Genomic DNA, 17,006 nt, shown 5'->3' with positions numbered 1-17,006 from the left:
CGATAATGCTTGATAATTAATTCACTGAATTCTATTATTTGCTTAGTCAACCTAATGTGTCGACCCTCGATGCGTTCTAGGTAAATTAGGTTTTAATGTTACTAATATGTCACATTCAATAGTCTTTTAGGGTTGGTACATGTTACCAAACTCATTTCCATGTATATTGCGTTTTATTGCAATTTGCTAGATTCCGGGATACTAGTTTGACCTAGCCGGACGACCTAGTTCCCTCAGTTTTCGGGTTTCGGTCAAAACTATAAACTTGTAGATCTATGTCTTATTGCATGCGGGGCAAAATTTCAGGTCATTCTGAGTTATGTAGACCAAGTTATGGTCATTTTACTATTGCTGGTCAAAATGTATCAAAATTGGTCACTTTAGGTCATTTTAGGTCATTTTAGGTTCGGCCAGTTTTTGGACCCGAACTTGTGCAAGCTTTTTGACTTTCTTATGGTCATTTCTGGGTTTTGGTGTCTTCATAAGACTTGTAGATATGGGTCTTAACTATTCATGGTCAAAACTTCAGGTCAATTGGACCTGTTTTGTGTGAGTTATGGCCTAAACACTAACTGCTGCCCAAATGGTAAATTTTCAGGCCTTAATTGCACTAATTCGGATTCGGTCATTTTTCAAGTTACTTTACAAGCAGAATTTTGGCATGCTTCCTTCATGAAAGTTGGCACATTTTGTGCCTAGTTTCACCTCCAATTGGTTTCATACCAATTGGAGCCACACACTTAAGGTTCTAAGCCCAAAACACAAACTGCCCTATTGTATTTTGTTTATACTCATCAAAAATCACCTTTAACACTTACCAAACTTCACTTTCATGCCAATTCTGGTTTGTACCCTAACCTAAACATATTTCACAAAATATTATTGATCATTTTGGCAGCTTACAATCACTTTCAACATACACCATAAAGTGCAGAATTTGTCAAACTCAATTACCATAATTTAATCACTTAATCATGCTCATTTACATGTCCACTATCATAACATATATCTTCACTACTAATTTACATACATATTTGGCAAACTTTAGGACCACAATTCATTAAACAACTTCATGAATTCCAGCATTCTTCAAAGAGTTAACAAGCTGCCGCATTTGTAAACCTCCCAATATTGCTTTCAAGCTCAATTCTCCACTTGGTCCACCATTACATATACATGAAGTTAACTTATCAAAACTTTAAATCACATTAGTCAACATTAATTCTCCATAATAAATGTAATAATATTTCATTTAGTGTACAATTCCATGGCTATCCATTTAGGCAATCACGCATAGAATTCAAACTCAACATACATTTCCAATTTAAGTGCTTAACTTAACATACACCAATAATTAACCTACTAAACTTTGATTTACTTTAATCAACACCAATACCCATCAATTGCATGTGAAAAATAATTCAAGTTCTTTACTTACCATGGCTGCCTAAACTAGTGCATAATAACAATTCACCAAAACCTCAAAATTTCTTCATAAATTCATTCATCTCAAGCTTCCCATAAACTTTACTTAAGAAAGAAATCAATTTAAACACTTACCTATTGTTGGGGCTTGTTGAATCTTCACCAAACTCCCTTGAATTTAGTATCTACTTCTTCTTTGTGAGGTGGGGATCAAAATTAGTGAAGAAACTTTGGTGTTTGGAGGTGGAAATGATGGAGATTATGAAGCTTTAAGCAAAACGGCCATGGAGGATTTTCAAGCTTTTCATTTCGGCAATGGTGAGTGAATGAAGAAGATGAAGGTGTTAGTGGGGTTTACACCTGCCCACATATTGATTATTTTAACCCCATAGTGTTCCACTCACCAATATTTAATTACATTGTAAGTTAAATGTGTTAATTACTCAATTTAAATCCCATTTTTGTTATTTATATTAGGTACCTCTAATTTAATTTTTCATTATATTTTTCAAGTGTAATATTATTTATTTTTAATGGACATTTAGGTCAAAAGGCAACTCGGGGTGTCAAATGACCACAATGCCCCTGTTCGGATTACATTCCCAATTTTTCGGTAACACCGAGTTTTGTTAGTTTTTCGATTTCTCACTTTTCTTTGTACTAATTAATTAATTTTTTTTGATATTTCTAATGATATTTATACTTCAATTGATGTCTCTTTAAGTCCTAAAAATATTTTTCAGGGTTCCCCGCAGTCCAGGGCTAGTCAACGGTCCACACCGTGACTTCCCGGTGCGGTCACCCATCGCTAGGGTTCTCGGCTCGCTTAACTTGGTTACATTTCTTTGCTATTATTTTTCCTTTGTTTTTCTTGTATTTTCTTTTCTTGTATTTTATTATTTTATGTCTCCTCACTCATATCGAAGTGTAGTTCTAGGCATTCTAGCTGTCCGGACAACACTGGTCATTGGAACAGTAGAACGCACTACCGAACATAGGGGTGTTACAGTCTTGGATGTGTTGAATAACATCAAGCATAAACCTTTGATCTTTAGTAAGTATATTCAGTTACTTTTCGGATTCATCAGCAGTAGAAGATTCGGAGAGGACCTCATCAAGCTAGAGGGCCTGACTATCTTCTAAAGAAATTGAAACAGTTTCTTTAGCATCGGAGGACTCAAGCAAAAGGGACTTTAAGTTTATACAAAGTTTCTTCTTCAAGTTGGAGCTCATGGATTCTCCTGTTGAGCTTGTAATATTTTGCAATGTGACCTTTCTTGCCACATCTATAGCAAGTAACATCTCTTCTGGAAGTGGAATGGGGATCATGAGGCTTTTGGGAAGTTTTTTGGTGCCTTCCAGTGTAAGATTTTCTCTTGGAGGGTCTGCTTTGGTAGTAAGGGGATTTAGGTTTGGAGGAGTATTTTTTGTGCTTTTCGGTGTCTCTTGGTTTGGCAATCTGTGCAGGGTTTGGAAGTTAAAGAGGAAGATGGCTTTTGGTAGGAAATATCAAATTGTTGGCAGAAGGTTCCAAGTTCTTTTTTGGTTTTATAGAGCTCCCATTTGAGTTGTTTATGTAGCTTAAGATCTTGGCAAATCTTTAAGCCTTCTTTTCTGTGTGAAGCTGATGAATTCTCCATAAGTGAGCTGATCATAAGGAATTTTTTCGTTGTTCTGCTCATTGATCTTATTTCGAACCTTTTCACCAAGGAGATAAGGGAGGCCAACAAGGAATTTCTCCTTCCAAAATGGTAGATTAGAGTCTTCCTGAAGCATAACTCTAGTAAGGAAAGTATCCTTATACCATTTGAAGTCGCTAAGCTTCTTGCACCGAAGATTAGAAAGAAGTTCAGCATTCTTGTCTTTGAGATGTGATTGATCTCCGACAAAGTGAAGAGTCAAGGCTAAGATGAGAGTGGCAACAGCATTTTGAATTGGTCTGTCATGCTCATCAAGTATTAGTTCTTAATCTTCATCAAGTTCAACAGACTTTAGAATCTCAAGTTTCTACTGGGGGGTGAGATAATAATCCAACCATCCTTTAAGTTGACTTGAGAATCCTACTATGAGAAGTTCCGCAATAGCTTGGTCAGTAATGCCTATCTGGGTTCGATAGGCATTAGCAGCCATAGTCATTTGTCGAAAAATATTGAGAATATTGTATTCAGACATTCTATTTATGTTTTATTCATAGACAAAAGAAGCATTATAGCTGCTTTGGGAGAGGGCACTCGGCTTGTCTTCCAAATTAATATCTGGAGTAGTGGCTATTGGATAGTAAAGTTGTTAAGGATTTTGCCAATGAACTTTGTTTACTTCCGGAAGAGCTTCTTCTTGGAAAGCTTTCTCTTCATCAGAGGATTGTTCCATTACATTGACAGAGGCTTCAAAAGTGTCTGGAATGATGACATTGGACTTTGTAGAAGTTGATGGAAGTTGATTTAGGCGATCCTGAATGGCTTGAAGAACATTTTCCTTGTTCTTTTGTTGGAGGTTAGACAGAGAATTCCTTGAAACTGCAAAGGGCTTGAAGGCTAGAGCTTTCATCCTTTTTTCCACAGAGGAAGTGATGTTAGTTGGGTGCTGAATCTGCTTTTGAAGATCATTTAACTGGTTTCCAATAGTATGAAGATGACTATTGGTCTAGTTGTTCTGCTGGATGATATTCTCAAGATCCCTCTCAATATTTTTTTCATTTTTAAGTTTGAAAGGAGAGGCTACGAGGGTGGTTTTGTGGTGTTTAATCTGAAGTTCTTGGAGAGGTGGGTGGACGGATTGAATCCATTCACCTCTTGAAGTTTGCCAAGAAGTTGATTCAAAGAGTGGGTTTAAGGTTTTAGAAGCAAAAGGATATTCCAGATTATTTTCAAAAGCATAAATTTCAAACCAATCAAAAAAGAAAATATGCATTTGATGCTCATAAATGAATGCATAAAATCTTTCTTGGATTTCCTGCATTTGATTTATGAAGTGTTTGAAAAACCAAAGTCTTTTCTAATGATTATGAGGAGCATAAAAATCTTTTTGAAGATAAGCTTTGTCAACCTGAAAATCCTTTTGAAGAACGTTTAATTCAGCTTATATATATATATATATATATATTATTTTTATTTTTTTCTTCTTCCTACTGGATGTCCCATTGTGTCCAACTTTTTTTTTAATTATTATTATTGCTATTATTATTATTATTATTATTATTATTATTATCATCATCATCATCATCATCATCATCATCATCATCATCATCATCATTACCAATTCTAATAAAACAATTAAGTAAATTTTTAATTAAATTTCCTTAAAATCTAACCAATTAATAATTTAAATACTACTACTAAATATTTAAATATTTCAATTAACTAAGTATAAATAATAAAACAAAATCTAGGTATAAATAAAAGCATGATAATATTAATACTTTAATACTTAGTATAATATTAAACTTTAAAACAAATCATTTAAATTTAAGATTGAAACTTTAAAATAATTTTACAAAATATGTTTAAGAATAACATTAGAAATATATATAAATGAACGTATTACAAAAATTATAATTTAGTTAGGTAATATTAAAGTAATATTTGAATAATGTATAAAAGTATAAAATTTATATTTTTAAAATTCAGGTTATTACATTGACAAAAGACATGGTTGTTTTACCATTTATGATACACTATAAAATAAGGGTAAATAAATTTTAACTATGAAATTGTACTAAACATGAAATTTAATTGAATTTCATATTTCAATTTTAATTTCAACCATACTAATGCCTTAAAGGGAATTGAATATAAATTTGTTATTAAGCCAAACTAGGAAAAATATTCATACTAATTTCAATTCCAAAATTTAAGCTGAACAGGCATTTACACAATATTTTTTTATGAAAGTTTGCCCCCTTTAATATCAAATTCTAGCTTCGCCGTTGCTTAGAATGGTTTGTTTTCTTGTTAGTATGTAGTATCTCTGGAGTCTCTATCCACCATCTAACTGTGGCTAACTCTCTAAAGCCAGTGACATCTAATTGTGGCTGACTCTCTAAAGCTAGTGAATGCTGAAGAGCTCTATGCTGCTGTCCTCCTCTCTTTATGGTCCTCGACACCCTTTTTGTCTTGGAAGGCTTATGGCTTGATTCACTCTTTGTTATTGGGGATGGTTATTTTGGAGTCTCCTTAATGCGGCTTTTGCCTTGCATGGGCTTCAATTTCTTCTTGGCATTCATAGATTCCCCAGTGATTGACTTTGAAGGTGGTGGCGACTAGGGGTACTCACGGTCTGATTTTGAATCGGAATTGAATCAAAACTGATTTAGTCAAAATCGAACTAAACCGATCAAAATCGAAACCGGCTTCGAACCAGACTGAAACTGTCCTTTTGTGGTTTGGTTTAGGTTCATATTTTTTAAGAATCATGAACTAGTGATTCTATACCGGATTAAACTAATGGTTTCGAACTGGATCAAATCGACGATTTAAATACCAAAAAATTCAATAAATACCTCACCCCCACTCCTAATTCATTTATATATATCATTAATTCTCTACACTTTTTTTTTATTCTTAATACTTTTTTAATTTCTCTCAAATTCTCTAAACAATTATTTTCTATACTCTTTTTAATTTCCAGTACTATCTAAAATTTTCTACTTTATTGTTTTATATGCTCATTAAAATTTTCAATACTATATCAGTTACTCTGTTACTATTTTATATCCTCAATAAAATTTTCAATACCCTCTATTTTAATTTTTTTTGTTCTCTTTTACACTTTTTCAATTATTAATTATCATATAATGTTTTTAAAAAAGGCAAGCAATGGAACTAGAAATTTTGATTTCTCTAAATCCTAAAGGGATACATTTTTCTTAATTTCTTTTTCTTAAACTTTTTCTTAATTTCTTTTAAAAAAATTAATTTCATTTCTAGTTTTTTAATCAAATTCAAGTCTTTGTTTATTAAATTTTCTTAAAGATAAATTATTTTCATTTTATTTTATTTTATTTTGATTGAAAGGTTTTTAAGAAAAATTAAAATATTTTTATAATATAACTTAAATTTTGAATTAATAAAATTTTTCTCTAATTTTTTTTTCATCTAAGTCACCCTTAAATTGCTCCCAAACCATCTTCCAAATCATTTTAAACCGTCCTTTTTTCAAATCGTTTTAAATCGGAGCTCGAATCGGAACTAATGGTTCAAGAACTGTTTTCCAAATATTCTCTTAGTGATTTGGTTTAGACTCATGATTTCATTGAATTTGAACTGACAGTTCAAATTTCATAATCAGTGATTCCTGAATCGTAGCCACCAATATGCTCTAGCCTTTTCCCCTGCCCAAGTTAGATCTTTTGTCTGTGAATTTAGGCTTCTGAACATGTAGACTTCAGTTACTTGAGATAGGGTTTTGGTTTGGAATTGTGGGATAGACTTCATTAGATCTTATGTCTGCTAGTCAGGCTTTTTTTTAGTTTATTGTAAGTTTTAATAGGTTATATACTGAATGTTATACCTTTAGATAAAAAAAAAAATGCATATATATTACCAGGCCAATTTAACATTATAATGTATGAGTTATAGTTTGATTTTCGTTACCATGTTTTATTTTTGACAAAAAAAAAAATGATCTAATTAACTTTTCTGTAACTTGATAAAAGAGGTTGACTACGTGGTATAGACATCCACTGTTGCAAGTGGGGACCGCAGCCTTAAATAGATAAAGCTATCTTTCCACGCAATCCAATCAGTCATGGGTGTGCGTTCCAAGCTTACTATCATCTTTAGCGCGTACAACACACACAACACACAGCATGCCTTTTTTTAAAACTGCCAATAGATAAATCTAAATTAAAAAAAATAAAAATATAAAACCTTACAACATCGCAACAGTAAAAATTATTATTAAATGCAAATATTTTAATAAAATAATTGCTTAAAATTTTCCATTAATAAATTATTCAAAATAAAAGGAAATGATTAAGTAGTTTAAAATTTAAGAAATATAAAAATTAAATAATTAAACAATAAGCTGAGCTGAATTCGGTTCAAATTGAAAAATTAAATTGAATCGAATCAATTCGATTTAATTGGTTCAGTTTTAAAATTTAATTAGTTCAGTTTGATTTTATATTATAAAAATTTCGGTTTAGTTTAGTTTTGAAGAGAAAAAATTAATTAATTTGAACCAAATAGTAATTTATATGTTCAAATCGAATTAAATCAAACCAAATTGATTTTTGAATTAATTTATTTTTATAGGAAACTTATGAATTATATTTAATTATATATATATTAATTATTTATTTTCATTGATTAATGGTTATTAAGTTCAAATCAAAGTCAAAATTAGATCAAATAACTTGAAAATCAAGTCTAAATTAAAAAATCAATCAAAATCAAAACCAATCAATTTAAATCTAATCGAACCAAAATAAATCGATTTGATTTGATTTAATTTTTTACCCATTTCAGTTCAGTTTGGTTTCTAAAATATATAATTCGATTTTTATAATTTAATTCGATTTGATTCGATTCGGTTCAGTTCGAACCGAATGCTCACATATAAATGAACATTTGAACAGACTATGAGGGTGTTTGGTTTACCTGTTGGGTGTAGCTGATATCTGATGGACATCCAAACAGGTAAATTATAAGTTTAAAAGCTGCAGTTTGTATCAGCTCTATTTTTATAGAGCTGATAGCTGATTTGGTTTTATTTTTTATTTTGACTATATTATCTTTTTTTATTTAACTTGAAAATTAATATTATTAATATTTTTATTTTTCATTTATAATTTTAATGTTTTAATTAACGTATTTTGATTTTGTTAAAATATTTTTTATTAACAATATAAAATATAAAATATTTTTTTATATCTAAAAACTTAAAATTAATTATAAATTTTTTTAATAATAATAATAATTATTTTATTTATATTTTTAAATTATTTAATTATCTTAAAAAATAATAATTTTTTTATTTTAATAATAAAATAAATAATATAACGTTACAAATTTATAATTTTATATTTATTTTAAGAGTAAATAAATTATATGATATATATTTTTATAACCGTTATCGGTTGTATTGGATGGTTAAACCAGGCTCGGTGACAGATTTAAACAGTTGAGCATATCCAACTTCCTTTTTCACGTCCATTTTTCTTTGCCTGCTTCTTGTTTCTTTTCCAAATTCCAATCTTTCTGTGAATTTTCAATCCAAAAGCCCTAATCCTGAAATTTTCCCTAACAATGGCATTCCAATACTCTAGTGATCGCGCCTGGATTCGAACCCGAATCCTAACCAATCACCTTCTCAGCTCTTCTTCTCAATCCGTTTCTCCTCTGGAATCGAATGTTTGCCTCAGCTATTCTCCTCCTGAACTCCATGAAAGTTTCTTGTTTGACACTAAAGAGATGCGGAAATTGCTTGACATGCACAATATCGAGGATCGGGATTGGTTGTTTGGGTTAATGAGGCAGAGCAAGGTGTTTAATCCGCAAGAGAAGGGAGACAGAGTGTATGTAGCGCCGGACTATAATCAGTCGATGGAGCAGCAGAGAGAGATGACGATGAAACGGATAGCTTATCTGTTGGAAAGAGGGGTTTTTGATGGATGGTTGACAGGGAAAGGATTGGAGTCGGAAATGAAGAAGTTTGCGTTTTTTGAAGTTACTGGGATCTTTGATCACTCCCTTTTCGTTAAGCTTGGTGTTCACTTCTTTTTGTGGTGTGTTTTAGTTTTTTTTTTTTTTGCCATTATTTTCAATTCCTTTTTTTCCCCTACCATTACATTGGTTTCTATTGAATGAAAATGGTGATGATTCTCTCTCTGTCTCAATTTATTTTTCATTTGTTCTTGGATTTCAGGGGTGGTGCTATCCAATTCTTTGGCACAAAGCGCCATCATGACAAGTGGCTAAAAGACACTGAAACTTTTGCAATTAAGGGTTGCTTTGCTATGTCAGAATTGGGGCATGGAAGTAATGTACGTGAAGGTTGTCAATCTTATGGTCTGGGGCATGGTGCATCAGGCCTTCGTGGGATTGTTTGTTTGTGCTCTCTTTTGTTTATTTATAGTAACTTTTCTCTCGGTTAATGTTTCTAGGTCCGAGGAATTGAAACTGTGACCGTTTATGATTCAAACACTGGGGAGTTTGTCATCAATACTCCTTGTGAATCAGCTCAGAAGTATTGGATTGGTGGGGCTGCTAAAGTAAGGATTTTTCTAAAACAATTTATTGTCGTCTATTCCTTTATTCGTCGCCCCCTGTACATTTTATACGCGGGTCCTGCCTCAGTTTTGAGTATAATAATGACACGGTTTCATTCTGATGCTATTTAGCATGCGACACACACAGTAGTCTTTTCACAGCTCAATATAAATGGAACAAATCAAGGAGTCCATGCATTTATAGCTCAGATCAGGGATGCAGATGGAAACATATGCCCTAACATCCAGGTAGCTGATTGTGGTCATAAAATTGGTTTAAATGGTGTTGATAATGGTCGAATCTGGTACTTTCCAGGCCTTTTGTTGTTGATAATTATTTTACGCATAAATAAATGCTAGGACAATTTTCAACGTCTGTTTTTTCAGGTTTAACAATGTGAGAATCCCCAGAGAGAATCTGTTGAATTCAGTTGCCGATGTTTCATCAGATGGACAATATCTGAGTGCAATAAAAGACCCAGATCAGGTAGTTATTCTCAAGATAGACTACATTCATCATCATCACCATTCTTTGTTTAACTGTTGAGCAAATAAACAAGTTCATGTTCTTTTTCCCAGAGATTTGCAGCGTTCCTGGCTCCTTTGACATCTGGTCGTGTAACTATTGCTGTTGGTGCAATTTACTCATCAAAGGTATTGAATTGGAAAGATGGTGCTCATTTTTACTTTAGCTATTAATGTTGCATTTGTGTGTGCTCATGTTTTGGAGGTCATGAATTCAAATCAAAGGGGGGAAAGCCTTCTTACAATGTAAGAGAAGGCCCTGAACAGTCCCCCACAAAGCCTGCAGTGTAGGAAGCCTCATTCATCTGCAACTGTTTTCTTTGTGTGTATTAATGGGTTCTGGTTTGCTTTATCATGGATACAATAAGAAGGAAGTGATCCATATTTTACATCCATATGATATGAGATATCATTGCTTTTGAGGTACCCCTTCAGTTTAAATAAGATAATTAGAAATTTTTGCAATTTGAGACAATGGCTATTTGACCATGGAGTATGGTCTATCTAATAATTTTTTGATCCTCTAATATATGCATAGATCATAGACAACTTGAACATTTGGAAAACCACTGCTTGCTGTGTTAATAATGCATCGTATTATCCGTGCTTCGTAACCCAATGTTAACACCAAGCTTTGTTTTTGGTTAATATGGTTTTCATTTCTTCTCATATCAGATAAGTTTGGCAACTGCCATAAGGTACTCATTTACTAGGCGGGCATTTTCTATTACATCTAATGGACCTGAAGTTCTATTGCTTGATTACCCAAGTCATCAACGACGACTCTTGCCTCTTCTTGCAAAGACGTAAGTTTAATTACCAAAATTAGAATTTTATAGTGCGTTGAGGTTTGAAACCCTAGAGTATCAATTGCTCACACTTTTAAACACAGTGTCATAAATTTATCTGTTATTCTGAAGTTCTATTATTCAAATGTTATAATGGCAGAAAACAAATACATCCAATATCTCAATTACAATTGAAACAACTCCCTCTCTTTTTCTGATAACAACAAAGAGAAACTCTAAAAGAAATAACAAAGAACTCCAGGAGAAAGCTCCCCAACTAGCAGAGCTAGCCCCCAGCTAATAGCTGCCAATTAACATAAAGTATTCACAGCCCTTCTCTGCTGCAAAAGCCCTCTTTTATGCTGGAAATTCCTCTAGCGGATTCCCTTTTTGGCCAACAAATTCCAGTTGTATGATTATGGGTGTTTCTATTCCTTCTTGTTTGGTTCTTCCATGTAATAGATGCTTCTTCCATACATTTCTTCTTTAATATTCTCTAAATAGTATCAGGCCATGAATCTCATCTTTTGGGCCTTTTGCTGAGTTCCTATCAGAACTACGCAAAATCAATTTAGTTTCTCACTACTTGTGATGCAGATGCTTGTAGTTTAAATGGATAGGACATAATCCTGACTCATTGCTCCTCTTCTCCCTCCCTCTCTCTATTTTCCATGGAAATCTTGTTATGCAGATACGCTATGAGTTTTGCTGGAAATTACTTGAAAATGATATACTGGAAGAGGACGCCAGAGTCGAATAAAACCCTTCATGTTGTTTCAAGTGCATTCAAGGCTACTTTTACTTGGCATAATATGAGAACACTTCAAGTGAGGAGCTAAAGTCCCAAATGGAAATTTAGGTTTATTATAAGCTGCGTAGCTAAAGTTTGTTAATTTATGTTACTAGGAATGTCGTGAAGGTTGTGGAGGACAAGGCTTGAAGACTGAAAATCGAGTTGGTCATTTGAGAACTGAATATGATGTTCAGACTACCTTTGAGGGGGACAACAATGTTCTTATGCAGCAGGTATTGTGTGGTCCTTTTTTTGAAAATTGTTTAATGATGAATACTGTTTGGCTGAAATACCATCTATTTGATAGGGTAACTGAAAAGGAAGATTACAGTATAAAAAATGAGTCATGTCAATTCATGTTATGTGAAACATCATGTAGGTGCCCATTTTATCTTCAATGACTGCAATTTATGGGTAGCTACCTACCTTATTAAGCTTTTTTGCACAATCAATTACCGACAAATTATCTTTTTTTTTAAGGTATAATTCCTCCCACCCAGTCAAACTAGACATATAGGATCTCCCACAATCTAGGGACAGTGACAAAATCCACTCTGATTTGAAGTGATCTAGAATGGAGGCAAAATGTTGGAGGAAATTAATAGAACAAAAGAAACAGAGGAGAGACACAGAACTGAGAGAGGAGCAATCAAAATTCATTATTTACCCAATAGTTCATCGTTTGTTACAAAAATGAGCTAATATAGAGAAAGCTAACTGTACAATATAGATGGCTAACCAATCTAACAAACTCCCTTAACAGCTCAACAAATTAACAACCTTCTTGCCAACTCCCTCTAATCTCTCCTTTTGACCAAATGCATTGTTTGAATTCTCATATCAATACCCCCTGTTTAAGTTTCCGTGTCCTCAAGGGAAAATAGTGGAGATCTTTCTTTCAACTCATCAGCACACTCCTAAGAAGCGTCTACTGGTGAAAACTCACGCCAATGAATTAACAATTGCGTCGCAATGGCATTGTGACGTTTAACCATACGGCAATCCAAAATTGCTTGTGGATAGCGTCTTGAATATGGGACATTGGAGGTAATTTAGTAGAAGCTTGAAGTGGTGTTGCTGCTCGCTTTAACTGAGAGACATGAAAAAACATCATGAATTTGCGCATTTGAAGGCAACTGGAGTTTGTATGCAACTGACCCAATATTGTCCACAATTTGATAAGGACCAAAGTACTTCTCCTGAAACTTGTGATGTTTTTTTCGTACAGATTGTTGCCTGTATGGTTGCAACTTTAGGTAAACCCAATCATCTATTGAAAATCGATGGTCAGTACGATGCTTATCTACTTGAACTTTCATACGATGCTGAGCTGTGCTCAATTGATACTTCAAAGCCTCAATTGCTGCTTCCCTATCACGAAGAAAAATGTCCACAGCTGCTACATTACAATCATTAGTGAAATAGGGAACATGGAGTAGAGGTGGTATGCTGAAGCCGAACAAAGCCTCAAAGGGAGACATATTAATGGTGGAATGGTATGTAATGTTGTACCAAAATTGAGCAAGAGGCAAGCACTTTAACCATGAATGAGGATAATTTCCAATCATGCACCAAAGGTAGCATTGTAAGCAGCAATTCACAACCTCAGTTTACCATCCGTCTGAGGGTGATACGCTGTTGAATACTGTAATTGTACACCTTGAAGCGTAAAGAGTTCTTTCCAAAATGCACTAAAAAATATAGAATCCCTATCCCTTGTTATAGTCTGAGGAAGGCCATGAATCTTGCAAACTGAATCCATAAAGGCTACTACAACCTGCCTAGCTGACAAAGGGTGAGATAACCCAATAAAATGAGCGAACTTAATGAGGCAATCCACCACCACAAATATGATTGTCTTCCCCTGCGATGCTGGCAAACTCTCAATGAAATCCATGGAGATATCTGAAAAGAGAGTCCTAGGTACCGGTAAAGGCTGTAATAACCCTGCAGGTGCAAGCAATTCTGGTTTGTATTTATGGCAAGTGGAACATCTTTATGAAGTCCTGGCCAATATACCACAGCTTGAACACGCTTGGTAGTACTTGTAACACCGGAATGAACTCCTATAGAGGAATCATGGAAAGCTGCCAACAAGTGTTGTCGAAGGTTCAAATCCCTGACCACAAGTTTACCTTTCCTCCTCAATTGGTGATTACTCCAAGTGAATGCCACATGAGAGGATGGATTAAGCCGGATTTCTGGAATCAACTGGACTAATTGAAGATCAGAACTCCATGTTTCTGCAATTCCTTCATATAAAGTAGAAGGTAACAAATAAGTCTGATATGATGGAAGAAATTAATAGAACAGAAGAAACAGAGAAGAGAAGAGAAGAATGAGAGAATTCACTGAGAAAACAGAACTGAGAGAGAAGAGCAATCAAGATTCATTTTTCACCTAATAATTCATCGTCTGTTACAATATGAGCTAATATAGAGAAAGCTAACTATACAATATAAATGGCTAACCAATCTAACAAACTCCTGTAACAGCTCAACAAAATTAACAACCTTCCCACCAACTCCCACTAAGCTCTCCATTTGACCAAACGCATCGTTTGAATTCTCATAACACAAAATGAGGATCTAATAGAAGTTTCTAGAGATTTTTAAAGCTGCAAATTAATGTGAAAAGAGTATGATATAAATGGAATGAATTTAGATAGAAAGAAAATGAAGAACATTATGTGGTTACTGCTGACCTAATTCTGTCCTACATCTCTACACCCATGAGTTGGATCCATGAACTTATATTGTCCTTTGGGCTTTAATGTTGAAAATGTCCACTGAGCGGAATCAAAATAAAATTTCACCAGTTATATGTGAAGAAATTTTTACTTATTACATTTGAATACAATTAATTTTTAATATTTATAAATTAATCATCACATATTAACTTTTTAGAGTTCCATCTGAAGCATTGGAATTTTGTTGAACTCAGGTCAGCAAGGCACTCCTTGCAGAATATGTAGCAGCTCATAAGAAAAAGAAACCTTTTAAAGATTTGGGGTTAGAACACATGAATGGACCTTGCCCTATATTTCCATCTCAGCTGACAAGTACTGTTCTCAGAAGTACCCAATTCCAGGTGATATATTATTAACTTCATTAGCATGTTTACCTTTGTAAACTCATACCTTACCAGTTCTCTGCATCAGATTGATGCTTTCTGCTTAAGAGAGCGAGATCTTTTGAATCGTTTTGCTGCTGAAGTATCACAGCATCAGGCAAAGGGTGAAAGTAAAGAGTATGCATTTATTTTGGTAAGGATTTCCTGGTACTAAATTTGCTGTGCTCTTGGTTTCCATCTGCTCCAATTGTTGTCACTTTGCTATCTCCCTCCCTCCAGGGTTATCAACTTGCGGAAGACTTGGGCAGGGCTTTCTCAGACCGAGCAATATTGCAAACCTTCATGGAGGTGGAGGCAACTGTTTCTGTGGGTCCATTGAAGGTAAATATTGGAAACTCTTCCTCATGCTTTATCTGCATATCTGCTTGATGATTTTGTTTGTGAAGCTTTGCAAACAGTTTCTTATAGTCCAGTTGTGAATTGTGATGTTGTAATGTAACGAGGATATCATCGGTAGGCCTTAATGCAATGTAATGCAATCAAATTTTCTATTGAAACTCGATAAAAAATTTGATTGCATTACATTGCACTATGGCCTACCAAACATCAGTTAAGTTCGTGTAGTATGCATTGGATTTTGATATGAAAAATTACCACTTTTAATAGCAGATATATGACATTTAAAGTGCTAGGAAGTTCTGGAAGCTTCATATGATGGAAGCAAGACAGAGCACTGAAACATCAGCAGGTGATGAGTGGGGAGAAGGTTTTTGGGAAGTAGTTGATGGAATTTTAGTAAATTTCATAGTATGAATGGAAACCAAAAAAGTCACCTTTTCGGCTTTGTTATTTGTAATTGTACAGATATGTAACACGACTACCAGCAATCTTCATTGCCTTTTTTTCGTGTTTTTCCACATTGGGGATGCATGGAACTGGCCTGCCATATTTAATATGAAAGCAAGTATACAAAGTATTACTGTAAGTGAAATGAATTTAGTTGCTCAATGCTGATGTCATTTTTTCCCCTGCAGGATGTCTTAAGTCTGTTGAGATCAATGTATGCCTTGATCTGTTTGGAAGAAGATGTTGCATTCCTCCGGTATGGTTACTTATCAACAGAAAATGCTGCTGCTGTAAGAAAAGAAGTGACAAAGCTTTGCAGTGAACTGCGACCGCGTGCACTTGCCTTGGTCAGCTCCTTCGGCATTCCTGATGCTTTTCTGGGCCCCATAGCATATAACTGGATACATGCAAATTCTTTGTCATCTGTTAAACACTAGTTATAGGCATTTTGGTCTCTTCATTTTGAAGTTTTAATAAGAAAACCTGGGTAACACTTCACCCAAATTGATGTAATGCCTGCTTATCTGTAAAACTGTTAATTAATAAATCAGCTTGAGTTGTTTCTTAACTATTCACTGGATCACAACTATATGCAGAGTGTAGATGATTGCATCCATTCCTCAGGGCCTAACACCTAATGGTTGAGTGAGCCTATGCAGCCATCCATGCACTACAAGTAGCCATTTCTCTGCTGCAAAAATTGCAGTACTACATTCTAGTATTCATGTCTGCTTGTTTGCATCTCAATTTTAGAAATGAATTGAGTCATTGAGGTTACACAAAGTGCTGTGCAAAATTAAAATGCCCTATGTGCACGATACAGAGGGGAAGCGGTGGTTTGAAAAGCAGCTCTGCTGGTCGTGAATAAAAGTGGCCTTGCGACTAGTGATTAAAAGCAATTCCATCTTTGAAAAATCCAGAATATTAAAGAAATACAAACTACGTAAATTCTTAAGTACTATAAATGCACAAAAAAAAAAAGCTATTTAATAACAAGAGTACTTTTTGTTTCTTATGTAATGTTACAATCCTATAGCAAGGAAGTTTGTGTCCCACATTAAAAGTATGAGATTTTAATATGGGCATGTATACACTTGAGCAGAGATAAAACTGGAAAATAAAGGCAGTGGGGTTAAAAAAAAAATTATTTTGCTCTATTTAGAGAAAAAAATATTATATGCAATAATAAATTAACTACTTTGGGAGAAAACAATATAATGATACATATAAATTTTCAATGTATAATAACAATTGAGTAGAATAATTATTAGTCTGCTAAATATAAATAAATTACTAAAACATCATAAGAATTAAAAAAAAAAAAAAATCATTTTGTTTACTTGTGAGT

General features: G+C 33.8%; 1 protein-coding gene across 1 annotated transcript; it reads left to right on the top strand.

Moving 5' to 3' along the window:
* Positions 1-8,560: 8,560 nt before the first annotated feature.
* On the top strand, positions 8,561-16,229 carry LOC110672722 (acyl-coenzyme A oxidase 3, peroxisomal). The gene is made up of 13 exons (XM_021835577.2): positions 8,561-9,151; positions 9,292-9,409; positions 9,530-9,637; positions 9,767-9,939; positions 10,022-10,121; positions 10,214-10,288; positions 10,835-10,965; positions 11,639-11,774; positions 11,854-11,973; positions 14,684-14,830; positions 14,901-15,005; positions 15,092-15,193; positions 15,847-16,229. Exons 1-13 carry the CDS (start codon positions 8,673-8,675, stop codon positions 16,093-16,095), a joined length of 2,043 nt encoding a protein of 680 aa, XP_021691269.2. The 5' UTR covers positions 8,561-8,672; the 3' UTR covers positions 16,096-16,229.
* Positions 16,230-17,006: the final 777 nt, after the last annotated feature.

Source organism: Hevea brasiliensis, chromosome 7, assembly GCF_030052815.1.
Source record: "Hevea brasiliensis isolate MT/VB/25A 57/8 chromosome 7, ASM3005281v1, whole genome shotgun sequence".
NCBI lineage: Eukaryota > Viridiplantae > Streptophyta > Magnoliopsida > Malpighiales > Euphorbiaceae > Hevea > Hevea brasiliensis.
The sequence above is the reverse complement of the archived record's forward strand: the minus strand, read 5'-3'. Positions and strand labels throughout refer to the sequence as shown.